At 35.2% G+C, this 22,644-nt stretch overlaps 2 protein-coding genes across 3 annotated transcripts in view; both read left to right on the top strand.

The window, feature by feature from the left end:
* The first annotated feature begins 1,126 nt into the window (after positions 1-1,126).
* Positions 1,127-2,320, top strand: LOC142336092 (phosphatidylinositol N-acetylglucosaminyltransferase subunit Q-like). Its single transcript, XM_075384617.1, has one exon. The coding sequence runs from the start codon at positions 1,161-1,163 to the stop codon at positions 2,274-2,276; it is 1,116 nt and encodes a 371-aa protein (XP_075240732.1). The 5' UTR covers positions 1,127-1,160; the 3' UTR covers positions 2,277-2,320.
* Positions 2,301-22,644, top strand: part of LOC142336091 (proto-oncogene tyrosine-protein kinase LCK-like) — a 111,432-nt gene continuing 91,088 nt past the window's right edge. Inside the window, exons 1-3 of one of the 2 annotated variants that reach the window (XM_075384615.1) lie at positions 2,302-2,591; positions 5,356-5,476; positions 14,635-14,733. In XM_075384615.1, the coding sequence (XP_075240730.1) occupies positions 2,423-2,591; positions 5,356-5,476; positions 14,635-14,733 (389 nt within the window). In that variant the 5' untranslated portion in view covers positions 2,302-2,422. Of the gene's footprint in view, positions 2,592-5,355; positions 5,477-14,634; positions 14,734-22,644 lie in introns of both variants that reach the window. The other variant, XM_075384616.1, reaches the window with a different exon arrangement.

Raw genomic sequence — 22,644 nt, 5'->3', positions numbered from 1 at the left:
AAGATCTATTTGAGTGATTAACTCTGAAGGTAGGTTTATTGTTCAATGAATGAGTTTTATCTTCAGTTTTGTCCGTACCCAATATCGGTTCTATCACCGTGATAAATTAACCAAGTAAATACTGCTATGTCACAATTGTTAGTTTTGCTCGAAGCCCGAGCTTTGTCTATTTCAATTTGTCGACACCTATCAAGATTGTGTCAGTCATTAATCAAGTAAATTAAAATTTAAACTAAATCTTTGACCTTGAATTCCAAGGTTTTTAGTACACCTTTTTTTTGCATACGTGTGACACTCACAAATCTGCCTGAAGAGATAGACTTTTCCCAGCCTTTGGGACTCAAAAGACGTATTCTGTCATTCATGTGGGACCATCTGATGTTGAACTTCAACGAAAGAGTAGTGTGTACATGGACCATTTTCTGTGATTGCTCCGATTGCAGAAAATAGTGGAATCGAGACCAAAACTTCTATGGGAGCAATCCCCTCGGCTTGATGCCGAAAAGTCGCAACAACATAATCTTATTGTTTGTCAAATGTTTCCGTATTTGACTGAATTATCAAATTTGAATCTTTGAAACGGTTGCTTATTATATAACGGAAAGACTGTAGCACGTTATCATATAAAAATAGCACTCGAGCATGAGGGTGTAAGGGCTTAGGAAAGTGAAGCTGGGAATTCCGAAACAAAAATAGATCCATTCATACGCCCTCCAAGCGCTCTATAGGCATTTTTGTATAAGAACAGGCTACATAACACAAATTTTTAACTGAACTTGGGGGTTGGGACAGAACAAAACAGTACGTTTTCAGCACGTTATTATTTGATTACGTTGATTGTTGGCATTCTTTCATCCCTCGGAAAAGCTTTTGGTGGGTATGGCTTTCAACAAGAATGGATATTGCGTCTTTTGGGCAGCCATTGTAACAACGAAGAAAACTAAATTAACCGACTAAGATAAACTTTGAATTGCCTTGGGATGTCATATTTGAATAGCAATTAGTTTTTCACTTAAGCTTTGATCGAATCATTGCCACTTCATGGGATAGTGTTTAGTTTTTATCCCCGTTTTGTAAATGCAAGTTAATGGAATCGAGTTATTTTGCTGAAGATTTTCGTTTTTTATTGTATCTGTTCATATGCTTTTTCAGGAAATTTGATGATTTCGACGTTTATACCAACATCAACTGTCGAGTTGCTGTCATTTCAATCGACGAAGATCAGCAACATATCTAATGCCTTTCCAAAGAATCAAATTATCTTTACCGTGTACAAACGCTGCTGCAATGTGAAAAGTCACTTTATTCAAGCTGTAGCAGACAAATGGGGCGTGTTTACTTTCATCAGAAAGAATAGAAAATGCATTTTTGCGTTAGATATGGTTGCTTCTTTATTTATAGACTCACTTTTAGGGATATTTCTTCTACGGCTTCTTGTTAATCGAGATTTTAAGACTCTTGAAAATGGTAAGTTTGTTGAATGGGCGCAATTATCTGTGGAGGGTCTTGAAGCAATGATAACTTTTATGACTGATACGCCAATAGGATTAAAATTAAATCTACCGCTGGCAAATTTTTTAGGCCAGCTTTTTCTATATCATCTTTATGTGTGGCTGACGTGGGTCAAACTGCTTCAACCTGTTTTACCTGTTTTGCTCTATGCTAGCATATTCACGTTAATACTTGGCATTTCCACTTTTGTGAACCTGATGTTCGACTTTTTTCAAGTTATGACTTTGCATTTGTATTGCTTTTATCTGTATGCTGTTCGATTGTATGAGTTTACTTGGAAATCATTGAGACACTTGTGGTTGCTCTTCCGCGGTAAAAAGTACAATCCTATTAAAAAAAGAGTTGACACGCATGAATACGAAACTGATCAATTTTTACTGGGCAGTTTAGTATTTACAATTTTCTTGTTCTTATGCCCAACGATTGCAGTGTTCTATTTCGTGTTTGCTTGTATTCAGTTCGCATTCTCTTTTGCCATGTATACAGTCTATCAAATAGTTACTGCTATATATCAGCCTTACTTGAGCTTTATTTGTCATTTCATCCTCCCAGAAAGTTTTTACACAGCACTATACGTAGTCAAAAGTAATTCCAAAAGTTACGAGTTCAGAAAAAAGCCGGCATCATTTTCTCAAATTCGATCATATTTTCGGAGCAGTCTGCCTAATTTGTTTTTTCCTGTTTCCCCGATAAAGACAGTGGGTAGATGGCTGAATAATATTTTAATTGGATCAGCCATTAAATTTCTTGAGGAACCTCGTTGACGTAAATTACTAACTGTTTTACCAAAATAAATCATTGAAGAACATCAGTATTTCACAAAAATGCAGATATAATTTTTACAAAACGCAACATTGTTCTCAGCTGTTCATGGACGGTAATCCAAGATTTTTTCTCTTTTCAGATTTTAATGGGTCTTTGTTGTTCGCGAGGGTTTTTGAGGCAGTTTAGGAGCGCCAGCCAAAATGAGATGAACTCTGCGCCTCCATTGGATTCGAAACACCCTCCCATAGACATTAAAGAACATCAGCAGGTGCCAGAACCAAGTCTTGTCGCTACCATGAAGCCAGACGAACCAGGTTGGGTTTTTACAAGACCAATTAATTTATATAGAAAATGGCTGCTTTTAAAATGTTAGTAACCGTGTAGCAATAGCGAGGGCTGTTTTCTCCGCTTGTTTTTGAGTAGCTGAGTGAAGTTATTAGCCTTCTCTTGTTTTTTATAATTCAAAGAATTTGAATTGTATTGGAGCGCTGTCTTTTTTAAGATCTGTTCACACATTTTTTAAGTCAAATTAGAGTAGTTATTTTGGGCCCGCCTAAACAGGAAGTGGAGCGCAAAAGCGAGTGGTTTTGCGGCGTGAAATTTCTTTGCTCTAATTTTAAAGTAGAGTGAGAAAACGGTGTTTCAACAAAAAATTCGCTTTCTCACTTGTGGTTTTTTGTTCACATGCGGCAATTTCACTTTGATGTTCACTATGTTTTCAACTTTTTGGATCGGATTTTTTTTCTAAATGGTTTTCCCAATGCATTTGTAGTACATTCTAGGCCTAAGGCCTAGTTTTTTGTTTGAACCAAATTTCCATTTCTTGCTAGTGGTTTTTTGTTCATATGCGGCATTTTGACATAGATTTTAAAAAAATAAATTTTTATCTGTTTTTTTAGAACTGGTTTTTCCAATTCACCCCGTTCTAGATCTAGTTTTTTGATAAGTCAATGAAAATTCTTTGAATTGTACGTCAGGACTTAACCTGCTATGTTTTTTAATTTCGTCGTCAAGATTTACTACGACCATATGACGTCTCCATCAATGATTCTTTCAACTGCTTTTCATGCTTTAGAAGTTCAAGAGTAAGTGCAGTAACTTTGACGCTCAGCATCGGAATTTGTCTGCGATGATTTTTTTGTGCTCTTTGACGTGCCTTCTTAGATGACATGCATGATCATATGTGACAAATTTTAGCATTAAAAAGTGACTGGTTAAGTTTAAGTTATAAACAAAAATTCACGAACGAAGGTGCGAGAAGCCCTTTTTACATTAACCACACGGTTTTCTCCATTTGGAACAGGGTACAACTCGAACACACTTCGAGGAGGCTAAAATCCACCACAAGCCATCTCTCGGGGTCCAGACAATGTGAGTCTGAGAGGCCGTTGATTGCTCACTCCATTTGAACCTCTTTCAGAGTTCGCAATTATTGTTTCACGATTCGTTTCCAGAAGCGGTGGATGATGTGCTGTCCTCTCCTCCATGAATTGTGGTGTTATCGCAAAATTGAAGTGTTACTGCCCTTGCTTCCAGGTGGCAAGTGGCTTAATGTAAACATATCAAGAAATTATTTGGCGTGAAATGCATCTTATTGTCTGAGAGATCTGCAATATTCGACTGCCGTTGTGAGTTCGAAATTGCTTCACTTTTTAACCGAGCTGTTTTTTAAATGTCTGATAGTAGCCTTCTTGAACGAAGTTCATAGCAATTATTGTAAACGTGTTGGTCTTTTTTATGCAAATTTTTTGCCTGACCATTTTGCGCTTTTCTTCTAGAAAATTCGGGTCTTTCCCATTATAGCCCCCCCCATAAAAATATAGCCCCTCATTATGGTATATTTACCATGATGGGGGGGGGGTGGCTATAGGTTATCTGACCACTAAGCTGGGGGGGGGGGGCTATAATGGGAAAGACCCGAAAATTCTGTGTTTTCTCAGATGACTTTTTCACGCTTTCGTTCTTCATTTTTGAGTGATCGCTATTGCTCTCACTCCGAAGTAAAGCTTGTTGCTAAAATAAAATCGATTGCAGTATAGCAAAAACAAGGGCCTGATAGCCGAGTGGGTGGTGCTTCTGGCAAGGGAGTGGGGGGGGGGGGTCCGTTGTTCGAATCCCATCGTGGGCAATTGTTTTTGCATCCATAAAGAAAAATTTCTAGGCTACAGCCCCTGAATTAAATTGCCTCTACTGTCATTCGAGAGCAATTCTTCCGACATTGGTCGGTTTATGTTTAATAGTGTTTCTTAGCTGTCTGTATCGATTTCTCATGAAAGATGCAGTTCAATCACCAACTGTTAATTGCGGTAGCCCTTCAGTTTTTGTTTTGAAATATCTGCAAATTTAGCTAGCAAAGTGTGGTATTCAAAGCCTCTTCATTTTTGGTTGCTGAAAAAGTTTACCCAAGCCGAGCGAATTTTATATCATTGTTCCAACCCCAATTTTGAGGGGTGGAACTTTCTGTTGGGTAACTTCTCATGTCTTGACGTTTGTGACCGATTCGCACATGCATTCATGACATTGACATGGCATTATGACATCATGACTGGCACGGGTACCATTCAAGCTTGACAGGAAAGGTTACACAAGTATTTTCATTCAAATTATTTGAATAAACAATTCTGAGAATTTGAGAGCTCGAATCTTTGAATCTGGGACGACCCTTTTGTGGTGGAAACGTGCATAATGGAAATGATGAGTTTCGCTATTTGCTAAACCATTGGCATCAACGCTAAGTTTGTTTGTTTGACGTGTTAGCTGTGAGGAAACTACAATTGAGACTATTCGTTGCGAGGTGCTATAATTCTGAAAAACGGTTCTTGTTTGTTGTGATTTACTGTTTTTTCAAGTTGTTTTCTCTCAGGAACTAATTTTCCTGAAATTTTTGCTTATTTGATTTTCAGAGTAGTACGCTTGCGCCTAGTGATGATTTAAATCTCACGACTAAAATCTCATGAGTATACTGCTCTGCTATGTCGAATCATAGTACAAGTTTTTCTAGGAATAAGAGCTCTCAGCTCCCCTGTGGAATATTGAATTCAAATTGTATTCACTATGATGTTAATTTGTCTATTTTAGTTCTTCAGCATTCAGCGGAGCTTAGAGCTATCTTCACTTTCCATGCAGAGAATTCAGCTGCTGGAAATAACAATGAAATTGACTTGGTGCGCCACAGAATCTACCAGCTGATAGATAGCACGTACGTAAAGGTTTTCGCATCTGTATGATCAAGTGAAAAGGAGAAGATTCGATTGCAGAAGTTTTCCTTGTTGTGGAGAGGTGGCGAAATCGTCGCTGGGTTTGAAAATGTTTATTTTGATTAACTTTATTGTTGATCAAGTTAGTAAAGTCGTATTAATGAAATTATCCTTTTTTCTCGATCAATTTTTCCCCAATTTCGCTTATCTTCCAAGCTACGGGGATCTCAGTTCTTGTGGTCATGTCGTAGGGTTGAGAACAAAAAACAAATGAAAGCTGCCAAAAGCCCCCAACGTTGGGATTTTTTTAGCAATTTCCTGCCATATCGCTCAAAATCGATTTACAAATATCTCAATCCCCAACGACCAGGGACCAAATTTATTCCCAATTTGTAGAGGTGCAAAAATCTGCTTTCTCGCTTGTTTTTTTTGTTCACATGCGGCAATTTGACTTTAATTGTTTACTGTGTTTTCGATTTTTTGATCAGGTTCTTTTTTATATGATCAATAGCCGCCCGCCATCTTCTCAGCCGGCTATTATAGCGCTCCTATATTTACAATTCAAAGAATTTGAATTGTATTGGGGCGCTGTCTTTTTTTAAAGATCTGTTACACATTTTCATGATTTTTGAAGTCAAATTGGAGTAGTGATTTTGGTCACGCCGGAACAGGAAATGGAGCGAAAAAGCGAGTGTTTTTGCGGCGTGAAATTTTTTCGCTCTTAATTTAAAGTAGAGTTAGAAAACCGTGTTTGAACAAAAATTCGCTTTCTCGCTAGTGGTTTTTTGTTCACATGCGGAAATTTCACTTTGATTTTTACTGTTTTTTCGATTTTTTTGATCGGATGTTTTTCTAAATAGTTTTTCCAATCCATTCATAGTCCGTTTTAGTTCTAGTTTTTTTTTAGTCAATGAAAATTCTTTGAATTGTACGTCAGGACTTGTCCTGCTACGTTTTTTTTTCTTCGTCGAACTTTTTTTCGCTTCACCCTTTTTTGTCGCTTTTTCGACATTTTGCGTGAAATCTTTTTGACTTCCCAAGACCGGTTTCTCTCTTCTCTCATCCTGCTAAAAGTGATTTTGAACATCAGTTGCTCAGCAAAGCAATTCAAAATGAACAGAGTCAGTATAAAAAATTGAAGTCAGAAATAGAAACGGGATAAACCCATAAAGCCCACTTTTAGATGCTTGGTACTTGAACTTTGTTCTCATAAGTTTTAGTTACTATCTATAATGCTTATTGGTATTGATACTAGACCCTGTAGCTTCTCTCTGAGAGACAGGAGTACGTTCAATTTCAAAATGACATCAAAATAAATCGCACTTAATAATGTTTTTATACAAAAATCAATTTTTATTTATATATTCTTTTTCAATCCCAATAGAGTTATGGGAATCAACGGCTGCTATTTTCCGGCAATCTGCCGGGTATGTTTTTCCAATCCATTCATAGTCTATCGGGGACTCGTTTTTGTTTAGTCAATGATAATTATTCGAATTTTATGCTATGTTGTTCAGTTTTTACTTTACTTTTATGGGTAAAATGGTTTTTAATTGCTCTCAAACGAAGTCTGTAGCAATTATATTAGTCCTGTGGTCTTTTTTGCAATTTTTCGCCCGACAGATTTTTCGTCTGACCAATTTGACTTTTGGTCCTGAAAGACGGGATAAACAGATAGCGCCCATAGGGTATTAAGTTCTCTTGGAGCCTTTTAGCTCACTAGTTAGTTTCCAACTATGCGATTCACAGAAACTGTTTTGAAGATGTATACTTATGGTGCGAAGGCGGTTCTTAGAGCCGGTCGCATGCAATCAAAGAACCCCCCAATCAATCCCCTACACCTTGTGCATGGCAACCCCTGCTGTGCTTACCTCACGCCCCCTCAATTAAGCTAAAACAGGCCTCACTAAAGCGTAGATAGCTACTGACGAAGCCAACGACTTTTAGCTGTTTTCGTATTTTTTCGTTTAAGTTTTTAGTGTTTGGGTGATTTTTTTGGGTTAAAATTGGTTCTTCTGTTAGTTTTGTGTCTTTTTGATTTTCTATTTCATTTTTTTAGATCTAAGTTGGGTTTAGATGACGAAAACAGGCAAAATGTAAGCAATTTTGGGGGTTTTTCTTTTTCTGAGGTTTATTTGCATAGTTCTTCAGTTTGTCTGCCTTTCAGTTGTTTGCTTGTTGAAATGTTCAATAAGTCTTTCTGGTAGGCTTATTTGTTAATAATTTAAAACAATTAAAGGATTTGATATTAAATATTTTCATAAAATAAATCTATCAATTCCGCATATTTTTGTAGTTTTTACATGTCCACGTATTTAGTGTTTTAGTGCAATCAGCAGGAACTGTTTCAAGAAGGCTTCTGAGAATAGTTGTTCTGAGCTTACTTTTTAGAGAATTTTGTTTTGAAAAAAAAACAGATTTTTAGATTCTGTAATGTTCTTTTCTTTAACTCATTATGTATCTTCTGAGGTTCTTTAATTTTTTCATCAGTTGTTGTTTTTTGATATGTACTTTTATTAGCTTTTGCTACCAATATGTCAAACACAATCGCATCATACCACACAATGGATTAGGGAGTCGCAACATCATACCAGACTGGATTATAAAAAATGCTTAAGGAAACTTATGAAAAGTTTCCGAGAAATTATGCTAGAATTTGCTTATTCCCTGATGATTTGTTTCCTGTTTGTTTCCAATTAGGGGTGTAATGAAGTTAAATTTTATCAATTAGTGATTGGCTAAGTAAAATATTTCTTCGAGTTGGTTACGGAGTGGTCCGGTTATGTTTGTCTGTGATCTCAGCAAAGTTATCTAAAATAAACGGAATCGTAAAAAAACGAAATCAAAAATCAAACAGAACAGGATAAACCTATAAAGCCCATTTTTAGATGCCTGCTACTGGAAATTTGTTCTTAGTTTCCATCGCTAATGCTTATTGGTATTGATAGTAGCCCCTGCATCCTCTCATTTAGAATCAGTGTCCAACTACGAAATTGCTTCAAAATAGTTCGTACTAAAAAATGTTTTTAAAGAGCAATATTCATTTTTTGCTCTCTCATTGCCAATTGGGTTTATGATGATATTTTCTGATAATTCGCCAGATATTTTTTAAAAACTAAGTTATCGGATCAAAAATTTAGGCGGTCACCGTCCTCGTCTAAGAGAAAAATACCAGAAAACTAAGATTTTTGATAAATTTTGCCCTCAAAAAGTGGGAACCATTTTTTAAATGGGGAACCAACTAGACACATCATCATTAAATTCGATTTAATGGGCGCCCTAAAAAGCAAGTTTTCATTTTTTCCAATAACCTTTTTTTGAATTATAAATCCTGAAATCTTCAACTTTTTTAGCGAATTCACGCCCAAGCGTATTTGAGGTTTTCAGAAAGAAGTTTAATCCCAAAGGCGCATTTTTGTAGCATTAGTAATGTACTTCCTAAATTTAATTGCTAAAAAGGGGCACAGATGATAGTAACGATGTTTTTGTTTGATAACGTTGACAATTTTTGATATTTTGAAAGTTTTTAACCCTGCCCTCTATAGCTTTTGTTCTCTGAGGCTGGCAATTATCACAAAATCTCATTTCTAGTGCATTTTTTACTAGAATTTTTTTTGAAGTTATAGTAGTTGTTATTTCAAATAAACTCTTCAGCTGTCTGTTCTGGGTTCATCCAACTGTGATTAGTTAGCGTCTCGGTCTGGTCGCCATTTTAAAATTTGTTTTTGATTTAGTTTTTAGTTTTATGATTTATTCTACTTGATGAGTTGTTTTGGATTTCAATCAAGACGTCAGCCTGTCAACGGCTATTATTTAGGCGCTCTTCTTTTAAATTCGGTTTACCTTTCGATCACGTTTTTCGTTTTACATAAGTCACGATTTTTACGCTTGACTTCTGAGTTACTTCATTGACTACTTCAACTAAATTGATTTTTAATTCTTTCACGTTTTGAATTACGTAATGCAGTGAATGCGGTCAATGTCAAAAGAGCAAAATCAAAAGAAACTGGATAAACATGTAAAGCCCGGTCATTAAGTCAAAATAAGTTATCATAGCCCATTGAAGCGATTGGTGGTTGGCGTTATCATTATGCTTAATAGTTTCCATTTAGAATCATTTAGTTATCATTATGCGTTATTATTTGGAAGCTGAATTAAGTTTGATTTTAGAATCTAACCGAATGTGCGGAATTCAGTCACCAAATAGGAACACTTTGACTTTTAAAAAATGCTGTCAATTTCTATCTCATTTTCTGTTTTAATCCCAATGTGCATCGAGTGGGTCAACGGTGGCTATTTTCAGGCAATTTGCCGGCTATGCTTTAAGAGGAAAAGTAATTTTGTTGTCTGCTTCCAGAGGAGACTATTGAGAAGAATTTTTGCTTTCAGAAAACGATCAATATTCAATTTTCTTTCAGACCCAACTGTGGTCTGAGAATCAATCGGGACTGGTTTCCGACAATTTTCTGGTTGTTTCGTTTAGAACATTAGCTGTTTTTAGTGATTTGATTTCAAACGTTTTTGACGTCGTTGTTTTGGAAACCATCTAAAAAAGAGACTGTTCGTTGGTGCTTCTTTTATCGTACATAATGAACTTTCAGTTTGTACATTTGGAAAATTTCAACACAAAGTTTAATGTTTTCATTCTGATTCTTTTACTTTTCTTATAACGTTGAGAACTCAAAGTTATTAATGAAACGCAGAACAAAACATTTTTTGAATGGTCGTTGTGAACTTAGGATATATAAAATGAAGAATGCGTCGCTCTGGAATTTGGAATTGTGGTTCGATGGTCAGCATGCTTTTTAAATTCCTTAATCTTTCTCTGGAAATCGCAAAAATGAGAGCATTAAAATTGTTTACAGTTTTCAGCTCTCCCGTTTCGTATCAGATTTTCTTTGGCCTACACGGCTACAAAGCTGTTTCAGCTTTTTACAATTCAAAGAGTTTGAATTGTATTGGGGCTCTGTCTTTTTTAAGACTCGAACAGGCTTTATGGTTTTCTGTTTTTTTTTGATAAGTGATCGAGCAAGAAAACCGGAATTTCAGGGACTGAATAAAGTTCGTAAAAGTTGTTTCAGTGAACAAGTTCGAAGAGCGGAGAAAAGAGAGAGTAGTTTTTTTGTTCATGCCTTTTTTTTGAAAAAGAGCAAGAAATGTAATGAAAACTACTGTGCTATGCGAGCAAATTTTTGAAGCTATTTTGTTTTTTGAAATTTCTGTTATCTGAAAGGTTATATTAGACTAAAGTTACAATTTTTAGGTTGTTTTCATAGCGTTTCAAAGGCTTTCGGTAATTAAAGGGAGTTTTACTCTAATTTGAAGGTTTATCTTTGATTTTTCCGGTTTTAAGGGATTCTGTGAAGGAGTTTTGGCCCATTATTGTTTTTCGTTGCTCTCAAACGATGTTTGTACCAATTATATTATTCCTGTCCGTCTTTTTTGTGCGATTTTTTTGCTTGGCCGCATTTTTGTCTGACGCTTTTGACTTTTTGTCCTCAGAAACGGGATAACAGGTAGCGCCAAGCGGGCATTAAATGCTCTTAGAGCCTTTCAGCTCAAACTGTTTTGGAGACTTATACTTATGGTGTGCAGGGCGGTTCTTAGAGGTTGTAGACCCCTTCGCTGCCCCCACCCCCGCTTCTAGCTACGGACGAACAACCGCTCGCTAAAAACACGCAAATTTTATACTATTTTGCAATTTTTTGAAAGTTTTTTGAAATTTTTTGTCGCTTTTGAATTTTATCAGCCCTAGGTGTCAAGGAACCTCCTCTAGGTTTTAATAATAGATTACTGCATAGTTTCTAGTGATAATGGAATGGCTTCAATATTTTAACATCACGAATTTCAGCTTTTTTGACAAAACGTTCAATTTTTTCAATTTTTTTTACAGTTGTTTTTTTCTTATTTAGGTTTTTCCAGCCCCAGGGGCCAGAAAACATCTTTTGGGGTTTGATATTAAGTTACTGAGATGTTTTTACTGGCCATGAAATAGTTTTCAACTTTTTAACATCACAAACTTCAGCATTTTTTGGATAAAATATGCAATTTTTTTCGAGGTTTTTGAAAATTTTAACGTTTTTCAGCATCAAGAGTCAAGAAAACTCCTCTAGGGTTTGAAAAAAGGTTATTTTATAATTTCTTGATGTGATGGAATGCCTTGCAAGATTTTAAAATCACGAGTTTTAGCATTTTTTGACATTTTTTGCCATTTTTTTTCATTTTGGCATTTAGTCATTTTTTGAGGCTCAAGGGTCAGAAAACCTCCGTTAGGGTTCCATGATACTTTTCTGCAAAATTTTTAGTTGATCATTGATTAATTTTCAACTTTTTTATAAAACGTGCAACTTTTTTCAATTTTTTGGAGATTTATTTTTCATTATCCGCGTCTTTCCGGACGCAGGGGCCAGAAAACGTCCTTAAGGGTTTGATAATAAGTTCTGAAAAAATTTCATTGGCCACGGAATGGCTTTCAATTTTTTAATATGACAAATTTTATCAATATTTTTCATGAAACTTGCATTTTTTTCAAGTTTTTGGAAATTTTTTTGTCATTTTATAGGTTTCTCTAGCCTTAAGAGCCACGGAACTTCCTGTAGGTTTTGATAATATGGTACTGCATAATTTATAGATGTAATGAAATTTTTCAAGATTTTCAATGTCGACTTGAAGCATTTTTTAATATTTACAATTTTTTCTTATTTTTGATTTTTCTCCAACACCAGGGGCCCTGGGACCTGTCCAAGGTTTCATAATAAGCTGCTGCATAGTTTCTATAGTTAATGGGAATTCTAGTGATCAATAGTTTTTTGTGATTCCAGTTTTTTGTAATATTTGGATGAAATTGATTTTCCAATTTTTGGAAAATTTTTATATTCCAAGTGTATGGATCTTTATAAGGCAGTGAAACTGTTTCAGGCTTGAAACAGGGATATTGTATTGTTTCTTGAGATAATAATTTTGTTTTATATATTATATCTTGAGTTTTAGCAAATTTTTGTTAAAATTTGCAATTGTTTCAAAAATTTCTAAATATTTCTTGTCCTTTTCTCAGTTTAACGACCATTACTGGCCAACGATACTTTTGAAGTCTCCGAGATGGGTTACTTGAAAGAACTTTCGAGACAACAGAACTTTCATTGTAAACTTTTTTACTGCGAAGTTATCAACTTTTAATTTTGCCTTTATCGGTATTTTTCTATCTGATTTATTTAGTAACAAGGCTCGATCACGTTTTACCTATCTCGCTCTCTTTCTCTCACTCTATCGCTTTCTCATTTTTGATGCCGCCTTTCAGCTGCTGTTATGTGGCGTAATGTCCTCATCTCTGACCCTTATAACAATAAGTTGTAGTGGAAATGTTTTTTTATCGTACTTGAATTAACAGGCACTTTTTAGGAAATCATTGTTAATTGCTCTCAAAAGCAATTTGTAGCAAATATGTTAATCCTGTTTGTCTCTTTTATAGAATTTTCCGCTTGGGCGATTTTTTGTCTGACCCGTTTGACTTTCGTCTTCAAAAACGGGATAACAGTTAGCGCCCAGCGGGCATTAAATGGTCTTAGAGCCTTTCAGCTCAAACTGTTTTGGAGACTTTTACTTATGGTGCGAAGGGCGGTTCAAAGAGGTTGTAGATCCTTCACTGTCCCCCGCTTCTAGCTACTGACGAACAGCTGGTCGCTAACAACACCCAAATATATTCTATTTTGCAATATCAATCTTTTTAAAAATTTTAGTCATATTTTGATTTTTATCAGCCCTATGTGTCAAAGAACCTCTAGACTTTAACTATAGGTTACTGCATAGTTTCCAGTGGTAATGGAATTGTTTCAACATTTTAATATCATGAATTTTAGCATTTTTTTTTGACAAAACGTGTAATTAAAACGGGACTACGAGGTAGCGCCCAGTTTGCATTAACTTCTCTTAGAAACGTTCAGCCCACTAGTCTTCGAGTTTGCGATTAACAGAAACTGTTTTGGAGACTTATGCTTATGGTGTGAAGGGCAGTTCTTGATTCCACACCCCACCCTCACTCCGCCCCCTTCCACATCAGTATCCTCAATCCCTTTCTGTGCCCCCGCTGCGGTGCACCCTCGCTGCGGTGCACCCTCGCTGCGCTTAAAGCTCTAAGAGCCTCACTAAACCGTGGCTAGCTACTGACGAAGCAAACCGCTCGGGGGTCGTTTGAAAGCATTTCGCACGACGTTAGTGGGTTATGTTATTTCATTGTTTTAATTGTCGCTGAATTTAAGCTTAATACCCATGGGCAGTTTCTATTACAAATGCTGGTTCTTTGTTACTAAGCATTTTTTCTTTACATTTTGACAACAATTTGCGAAAGTTTTAATTTTTTTTGGTTTCTTAGTTTTTCTTTTTTTTTCACAATCAGAGATGATTTTGTTCTTTTTTGGCGTGTCCAAGTTTGTGTAAGATATGGAGCTGTCTCGATTGCTTGACATATTGTTTCCCCATAGTGTTTGTATTGTACAAATTGAAAGCCTAATTGAGTTCTCGTGTTTATATATAAATTTCTTTTAAGTTAAACCTTCTTTTATTTCAATTCTTTTCTCTTCTTTGATGCTCACTGCCATAAGAGACTATTTATTCGGCAATCTGCTTTTTAGCAAAAACATCTTCGAATTGTAGTGATGATTTTGGTCAAGCTGAAACAGGAAGTAGAGCGAACAAGCGAGTGGTGTTTTTGTTGTGAGAGTGAAGTTTTTATATAAATTTCAAGTAGATTGAGAAAGTGGTGTTTGAACATAAATTTGCGTTCTCGCTAGTGATTTTTGTTTGTTTGCATGCGGCATTTTGACATTGATTTTTACTGTTTTCTTTCTTTTTTTGGATCTGATTTTTTTATTGGTTTTCCTAATCCAATCATTGTCCATTCTAGGTCTAGATTTTTTATTTAGTCGATGAAAATTGTTTGAATTGTATTTCAGGACTTGTCCTGCTATGTTTTTTAAATTATGGCAGCAGTTTTTTCTCTATCAGCTTGTCGAAATTTATTTTAATTGTTTTCTTAACTTAGGCTGTCGTTTGAAATTATTTTAGAGAATTTTTTATAAAAATTATTTGATACGATAAGCGTGTAGGTGGTTTAGAATTATAACTGTTTGGGTGACAAATGGAAAAGGACATCGTTTTGTTTCAGTATTGACGAGTGGTATCGAGTCTATTGTAATGTAACCCAGCAGACTGGATTCGCTCCTGCGAAATATTTGCAGCCTTCAAATTTACCGGTTCAACCCGAGTTAGTAGTCATATGTAAAGAACAATGTGCCCACATGAAAGACGCTTGCTAAGAGATCGATGTCATTTTCTAATTGAAGTTCTTGGATCTTTTGGCTTTATGACCTCCCAATACCAAAGTTGTCATTACACGACAAATTGTCATGTATTAAACATAGCATGCGCAATGGGGGTCGCAGATATTACGCGCCCACTGAGTTGGGGGGTCATAAACGGAAAAGGTTAAATTCTAAATGTTAAGTGAAATTTTACTTTGCAATATGGCAATATTTCTTTACTTAAGTCAGCTATGTCTCCGTTTCTCATTCACAACTTTTTAGACGTGCTCTATTTTAAGCACACTAATACATGTGCAAATTTGTTTTCATTGCAAAAAAACTAATGAAAATAGCAGAGGCAAATTGTGGACATTTGTTTTTCGGAGAGTTCGGGATTTTTTGAGGAAGCCTTTTTGTCTGTCATAATTCGACTGAATTTCTCTCCAATTTCCAACCTGACTTTATGTATGTCTTTACTAACATCATTGCTATTTTCGTCTCACAGGTTTCCCTTTTGGAAGTTCTGCTAACGTTAACATTGAGATGTTCGGTGCTCAATATTTGGGTCGATCTTGTGACGAAACAATTTTGCAGATTTAACCCGACTGTTTCCCGATTAACGATGAGATAAAGCTTCAGGTAAGAATTATCGACGAAATATGGCCTCAGCATAATCACGAGTACATGATAAAAATGGCTGACTGTGTTTTTTAAAGTGAGCTTAGTGTGTCTTTTTGATGTGTTACTCCTTCCTTTTTAACAATAAGAAAAATGCTGCTGTCGAACGAAGATTGCTCCAATTACAGATGGACCGTTTTGGCGTGGCTGAATGAAATGACTTTTCGAGTGACTTCATTCTTGCTGACTCCCTGAAATTTGAATGAAACAAGGATGCTCGTTAATGTGCGTTCGCACATGATGTTCCGACCCGAGCTCATCTACATTTTTGACTTAATTGTCAACCAAATGAAGAGATAACAAAAATCGATGTTTGAGTTTCAAAAAATCGTTACACAACCTGACTACTAATTGAATTACATAATGCCATGCCTCGTTACAGCGCTCACGAGATCTGCCATTGAAAAGACTGCGGAAAAAAACAAACAAAGTAAGCAAACACAAAAATTTCACGGCATAAACTCAGTATAAATTTAAAAGCACCTAGTAAAACATCAAAATGCAATCAGCTAAAGCCTTAACTACACAAATTTATTTTTTAACTATACAGCAGAGTGAAATTTTCCTTAATGAGACTTGGTAACAAGTCGACAAAAAGAAGAAATAATGAGGCTAAATTCAAAAATCAATCAACATTTTTAAGCGAAATAATTTTAAAAGTCTGAAAAATCATTAGCTTTTAACGAAATAGTTCTTGAGAAATTTACTAAAAAGTCGTTATGAAACCAATAGGACTTCTCATTGGTTAGACTAAGCCATAGGAACGGACTAAAGACGCAGAAAAACTCAAAAAAAAATTACAAACAATTTGCGTAAATACAAATTATTGAAGCCATTAAAATCATTAGCTATTATCTGAATATTTTTCTTTTATTAATAGCCGCAAAGCGATAGCTGAGGCTATTATTGGCCTTCTCTTGGTTTTTTATTTCGTCGCCGTCGAGATTTTGGTAATTCCAGTTCACTCATATTCCTTTCTAGGTCTAGTCTTTTGTTTAGTCAATGAAGATTCTTTGAATTGTACGTCAGGACTTGTCCTGCTATGTTTTTTTATTTCGTCGTCAAGATATTTGTTACGACCATCTGACGTCACAATCTGCTTTTTGTTCATTTGTTCATGCAATTTCAACTGAATTGCGTACGTGTCGTCATTTTTCACTCTTAGTGGAGCGATTTTTTTCATTCGCGTGATTAAGTTTTTGGTCACGTGACGTACCTCACTCTCAAATGACTTCCGAAATCGACTATTCTTAACTTTTTTTCAGAAGATATAAGGTCAAGTGAGTGCACCTTATAGAAGAAGCAATGAATTATACAGATTCGTAATCAAAATATAACATCTCATTAAATATCAAAGCAATCTCTTTGTCTGTTTCTTTTATCTTTTTGAGACGGCAGATCTACGAGATATTGCGGCTTTTTCTGGCACTGTGCTAGCTATGTTTCAGATTTTTGTTTAATTGACTGATGGCATTTTCCAAGGTGTTCGTTGAAACTTGAATTTTGCCAAATTTCCAATCTTTTACCCTCCTTCTTTGTTTTTGAATGAAGGTCTACGAAGGTTTATTAGTATTTAAGTTGTTTAGTAGTTTAATTATTTATTTACGGTGCTGCGAATGATTTTAATGACTTTAATAAAAATAGATTTGTAAAAAAATTGATAGTGATTTTTCGATATTTTCATTTGTTTTAGTTTTCGTTTATGCTCTGTAGACAATCAATTGTTCTTTGTTTTTTGTTTCATTCGGTATACGATCCTTTGACATTCGAAGTTTGTTGTTATTGCGGTTGATGGCCAGGTTCTGAGTCTGTTCATTTTTTGGATTGCAATTTAGGGCTTGTCCTTTGTTCTTCTTTAATATGTTATCTAACATTTTTTGATGAGTTTTCTTTGAAAATTGGATTGAAAGGTAAAATCCAGTAGGCCAAAATAAGTTTTATTTGACTCCCTAAGCTGCTTTTAGTAGTCTTTCAGGTGTTAAGTCTACTCAAGTTTCTCGGAATGCCTAAATTGAAAGAGGCGTTTTGTTCGGGTTTGAGTAGTTTTTGTGGCAAAGAATTTGCTCAGAGAACTTAAGCTTCGAAGAGTTTTACCTAACTAATTAATTTAAAAGTGTTGGGCGTCTTTTCTCTATTATTTATGCAAACTGTTTGCCAAGTTTTTTGGTCTTGGTATAAATAGTGTTTTCGAATTCTTTCTATGGTTCTGAACAGTTAGACAAATTATCAATGATAGTTAATAATAGTTTACTGCTTAGTTTCCAGTGGTAGCGGAATGTTTTAAATATTTTAACATTACAAATTTTTGCAATTTTTGACAGAACTTGCAAATTTTTTCAAAATTTTTTTGACATTTATTTTTCACTATCCGCGTCTTTTCAGACGCAGAGGCCAGAAAACGTCCTTAAGGGTTTGATAATAAGTTAGTAGAAAAATTTCATTTGCCACGGAATAGCTTTCAATTTTTTAATATGACAAATTTTATCAATTTTTTTGATAAAACTTGCATTTTTTTCAAGTTTTTCAAATATTTTTTATTGGTTTTTAGGTTTCTGCAGACTCAAAAGCCACATAACCTCATTGGATTTGATTATAGGTTACTGCATAGCTTCTAGATGTAATGGAGTGTTTTTCAAGATTTTAATATCAGCCGTTTTTAAAAGTATTTGCAATTTTCCAAGTTTTTGAATCTTGAATTTTTGATCATTTTTTCGGGCATCAGGGTCATAGGGACCTCCCAGAGGTTTAATGATAAGCTGTTGCATATTTTCTAGAATTGTGGGAATGGTTATCAATATTTTAAAGACTCCAGCTCTTAGCACTTTTTTGATATAATTTTGTTTTTCAAATTTTTGGAACATTGTTATGTTCCAAGTTTATGGATCTTCATGAGCCAGTGACACTATTTAAAGCTGGGAATAGGGATACTGGATAGTATCTTGAGACAATGAATTGTATTTGAAGATTTTAATATCTTGAATTTAAGCAAGATTTCTTGCTATTGTTTTCGAATTTTTTGAATAATTTTGTCCCTTTCTGAATTTAGCGATCTTTAGCGGCCAACGAAGTTTTTCGTCTTGCAGATGGGTTACTTGACATAACTCCAGGACTAAAAATAGTTCGGAACATTTTCACTGCGGAATCTGGAAGCTTTTATTTTTAGCTTTGCAAAATTTAGCAAATTTTATTTGACTCCCTAAGCTGCTTTTAGTAGTCTTTCAGGTGTTAAGTCTACTCAAGTTTCTCGGAATGCCTAAATTGAAAGAGGCGTTTTGTTCGGGTTTGAGTAGTTTTTTTTGGCACAGAATTTGCTCTGAGAACTTAAGCTTCGAAGAGTTTTACCTAACTGTAATTAATTTAAAAGTGTTGGGCGTCTTTTCTCTATTATTTATGCAAACTGTTTGCCAAGTTTTTTTTGGGTCTTGGTATAAATAGTGTTTTCGAATTTTTTCTATGGTTCTGAACAGTTAGACAAATTATCAATGATTTTTGTAGTGTTTAATTGCTCTCAAACGAAGTTTGTAGCAATTATATTAGTCCTGTCGGTCTTTTTTTATGCGATTTTTCGCTTGACCGATTTTTCGTCTGACGCTGTAGACTTTTCGTCCTCAAAAACAGGATAAACAGGTAGCGCCCAGCGGGCATTAAGTGCTCTTAGAGCCTTTTAGCTCTGTTTCAGCTCGCACTGTTTTGGAGACTTATACTTATGGTGTGAAGGGTGGTTCTTAGAGGTTGAAGACACCCCCACTGTTGAAGGCCCCCAATATTGCCCTCACCGCCCCCCACCACGCTGCCCCCCACCCACTGATGCCCCCTTCCCTCCCAACCAGCCCCCGGTGCGCCACCCATCCCCCGCCCCCGTGGCCACTAAGGAACAACCGATCGCTAAAAACTCGCAATTTTATACAAATTTTCACAATTTTTCAAGATTTTTGACAGTTTTTGTCATTTTCTGAATTTTTTCAGCCCTAGATGCCAAGGAGCCTCCTCTAGGGATTTATAATAGTTTACTGCATAGTTTCCAGTGGTAGTGGAATGTTTTAAATATTTTAACATTACAAATTTTTGCAATTTTTGACAGAATTTTTGCAATTTTTGACAGGTTTGATAATAAGTTACTGGAAAAATTTCATTTGCCACGGAATAGCTTTCAATTTTTTAATATGACAAGTTTTATCAATTTTTTTGATAAAACTTGCATATTTTTCAAGTTTTTTAAATATTTTTTATCGGTTTTTAGGTTTCTGCAGACTCAAAAGCCACATAACCTCATTGGGTTTGATTATAGGTTACTGCATAGCTTCTAGATGTAATGGAGTGTTTTTCAAGATTTTAATATCGGCCGTTTTAAAAGTATTTGCAATTTTTCAGGTTTTTAAATCTTGAATTTTTGATCATTTTTTCGGGCACCAGGGTCATAGGGACCTCCGAGAGGTTTAACGATAAGCTGTTGCATATTTTCTAGAATTGTGGGAATGGTTATCAATGTTTTAAAGACTCCAGCTCTTAGCACTTTTTTGATATAATTTTGTTTTTCAAATTTTTGGAACATTTATGTTCCAAGTTTATGGATCTTCATGAGCCAGTGACACTATTTAAAGCTGGGAAAAGGGATACTGGATAGTATCTTGAGACAATGAATTGTATTTGAAGATTTTAATATCTTGAATTTAAGCAAGATTTCTGATTGTTTTCGAATTTTTTGAATAATTTTGTCCCTTTCTGAATTTAGCGATCTTTAGCGGCCAACGAAGTTTTTCGTCTTGCAGATGCGTTACTTAACATAACTCCAGGACTAAAAATAGTTCGGAACATTTTCACTGCGAAATCTGGAAGCTTTTAATTTTAGCTTTGCAAAATTTAGCAAATTTTTTAAAATAGTTTTTTTTATTTGATTTATTTACTAACAAAGCTAGAAAACTAAAAGTAGCAGAGTCAAATCAAGCTAAAGCTAGGCTCACTAAACCGTGGCTAGCTACTGACGAAGCCAACAACTCGCCGGTCGTTTGAGAGCAATTCGCTCGACGTTAGTCGGTTATGTTTTTTGACATTTGTCTTTTGAGTTCAAGGGGTGAGGTAAAGCTTTTCTGAGCTGCAAGCTGAGTTTTTGCGTCAACTTTAGCAATAAATTTATTTAAGTATTGAACACCATGAATATTAACCGTATTCTCAGTACTTATTGCTGATCCTACGTTTTTTATATTTCATGTTTTTGCTTGTCTCTTCTTGTTTGTATGTTAGTCACTATTTTTTTTTCTTGTTCTCCTGATTTTCAGTTGAAAATACAATGCAATAAAAATCATTATGAAGTTTGAAGTACGATCCTATTTTTTTGGATGATAATTTAATTTCGTGCTTAATTGAAGGTGACTCAAAATACAAAAATATATATGAGAAAAGGTTTTGTAGATCTTAATTGCAATGATATCGTTTTCTAGAAAACTGTGGTGAATAGTTTCACCTGTCGATCAGTCATTCAATTTAAGGTGCGACAATTAGTAAAATTTTAAACGTTTTTCGTGACCTATTTCACGAACTTTGTTCCGCGACCTATGCTCTTAGTTGATAGTTTTGTTTCAGCAACATTTAAAAAGGACATGATTTGAGACACGACCCATTCACCTCTGATAATTTTAATGAACAGTTTGAGGACTTGATACAAATGGAGTCCGCTCGCAGACGAATTATTTTATTTCCTCCTTAGATCAGACAGAGATCAGTTTCCTTTTGTGACAGATAATTCTCGCTGAATGTTTTGTTTTTGAATCTATTTGAGAAATATCTGAGGCGGTAATATTTCGTGAATTCAAACCCCATATTGAACAATTGGTTGAATATAACTCTTTAAAAACTCTGAGCATCTGTTTTTCTTGAAAAACTTTCTGAGCCTGTAAAACAGAAAACTCATTTTAATTAATTTTGTTTTGCAGCTCTTATATGGTTTTTGATTGATGAAATATATATTTTTTGGTTTTCCAAGATAACATTGTATCAACATTTTCTTTTAGCTCATTAATCTCAAGTTGTCCAACTTCGCTTTGTGGTTTTTTGCTTTGAAAAACTATTGACTTGGTTTTCTCGACTTTGGTCTAGCTGATGTTTCAAGCACTGTGTCATCTGCAAATATGAGTGTATTCGATTCAGTGACGACAAGTTTTTCTGAATCTTTAGTTCTGTTTCCATCAATTACGTATATTGAGAGTCAGAGGCCCAAGAATTGAGGCCTGCGGTACACCAGTGTTCACGCAGGCCGTATTGAAAAGAGCCTCTGCAGCTTAAATAAATTGAACGCAAGGTTCTGGAAATGAGCGAAGTAACATAAAGACAGGGCCGCCTCTCTCTCAACCCATATTCTTTGCATTTGTCTTGCAATATACCTTGCTCGACAATATCAATTGCATTTTCAGATTCATGAATATTCAAATAGAAGCACGTGACTTGTTGGCTAGCTTTTGGCGCAAATTTTCAATCAAAAACGACAGCCCCAACACTACCTCTCTCAGCTCTAAAGCCATACTGAGCGTTTGATAGTAGATGGAAGTTACTAAATATGGAAGTTTTTTTCTACAATTTTAGATGTTGTTGGTAATTGTTTTTCTTTCGCAGAGGTGAGGTTTTGTTTACCATCTGATGTCCCATAGTTTAAACGTTAACTTAATTCGCTTTTATTGTTTTTAATGTTCACAACACTATTTTTGTAAAAAGCGGACGTGAGATGATTTTTATTTTTGTGCTAGTATACGATCTGTTGACAACCACCTCTGCCAAGTGGATTTTAGCAAGTCATGTTTTATTACTTCAGAAATTCGGAAGTTTTTTCATAGGTTTTTAAGGGGTGCCATAACCTTTTAATTCATTTCGTTTCTCTGTATTTTCCGTCACACAAGTCTTCGCAGCCATTCTCTCTTTTGGGGAGTGCAGCTGTTTTAGGGTGCTCTTGGTGCTCTTTTTTTGTTTCACTTTTGTTCTATAAGATTCTGTCAGTTGACATTTTCAGTGACTTTTTTGCGTGCTTTCAGTGCTTTCATGATTTTTGCGTGACTTAATTTTGCTCTTATTCAGAAATTACTTCTCTAGCCAAAATGAAATCGTTTGTAAGATAAGCGAGCACAAGGGACTGATAGCCGAGTGGTTAATGCTTGCAGTAATTACGCCGGAGATCGGGGGTTCAATTATGTCTCTTTTTCAATCGTTTT

Source organism: Convolutriloba macropyga, chromosome 3, assembly GCF_964194025.1.
Source record: "Convolutriloba macropyga chromosome 3, txConMacr16.3, whole genome shotgun sequence".
NCBI lineage: Eukaryota > Metazoa > Xenacoelomorpha > Acoela > Convolutidae > Convolutriloba > Convolutriloba macropyga.
This window is presented reverse-complemented; position numbering and strand designations above follow the sequence as displayed.

Bases quoted from the DNA above. Each gene is read 5' to 3' on its own strand.
- LOC142336092 (XM_075384617.1), top strand. From the start codon at position 1,161: ATGATTTCGACGTTTATACCAACATCAACTGTCGAGTTGCTGTCATTT.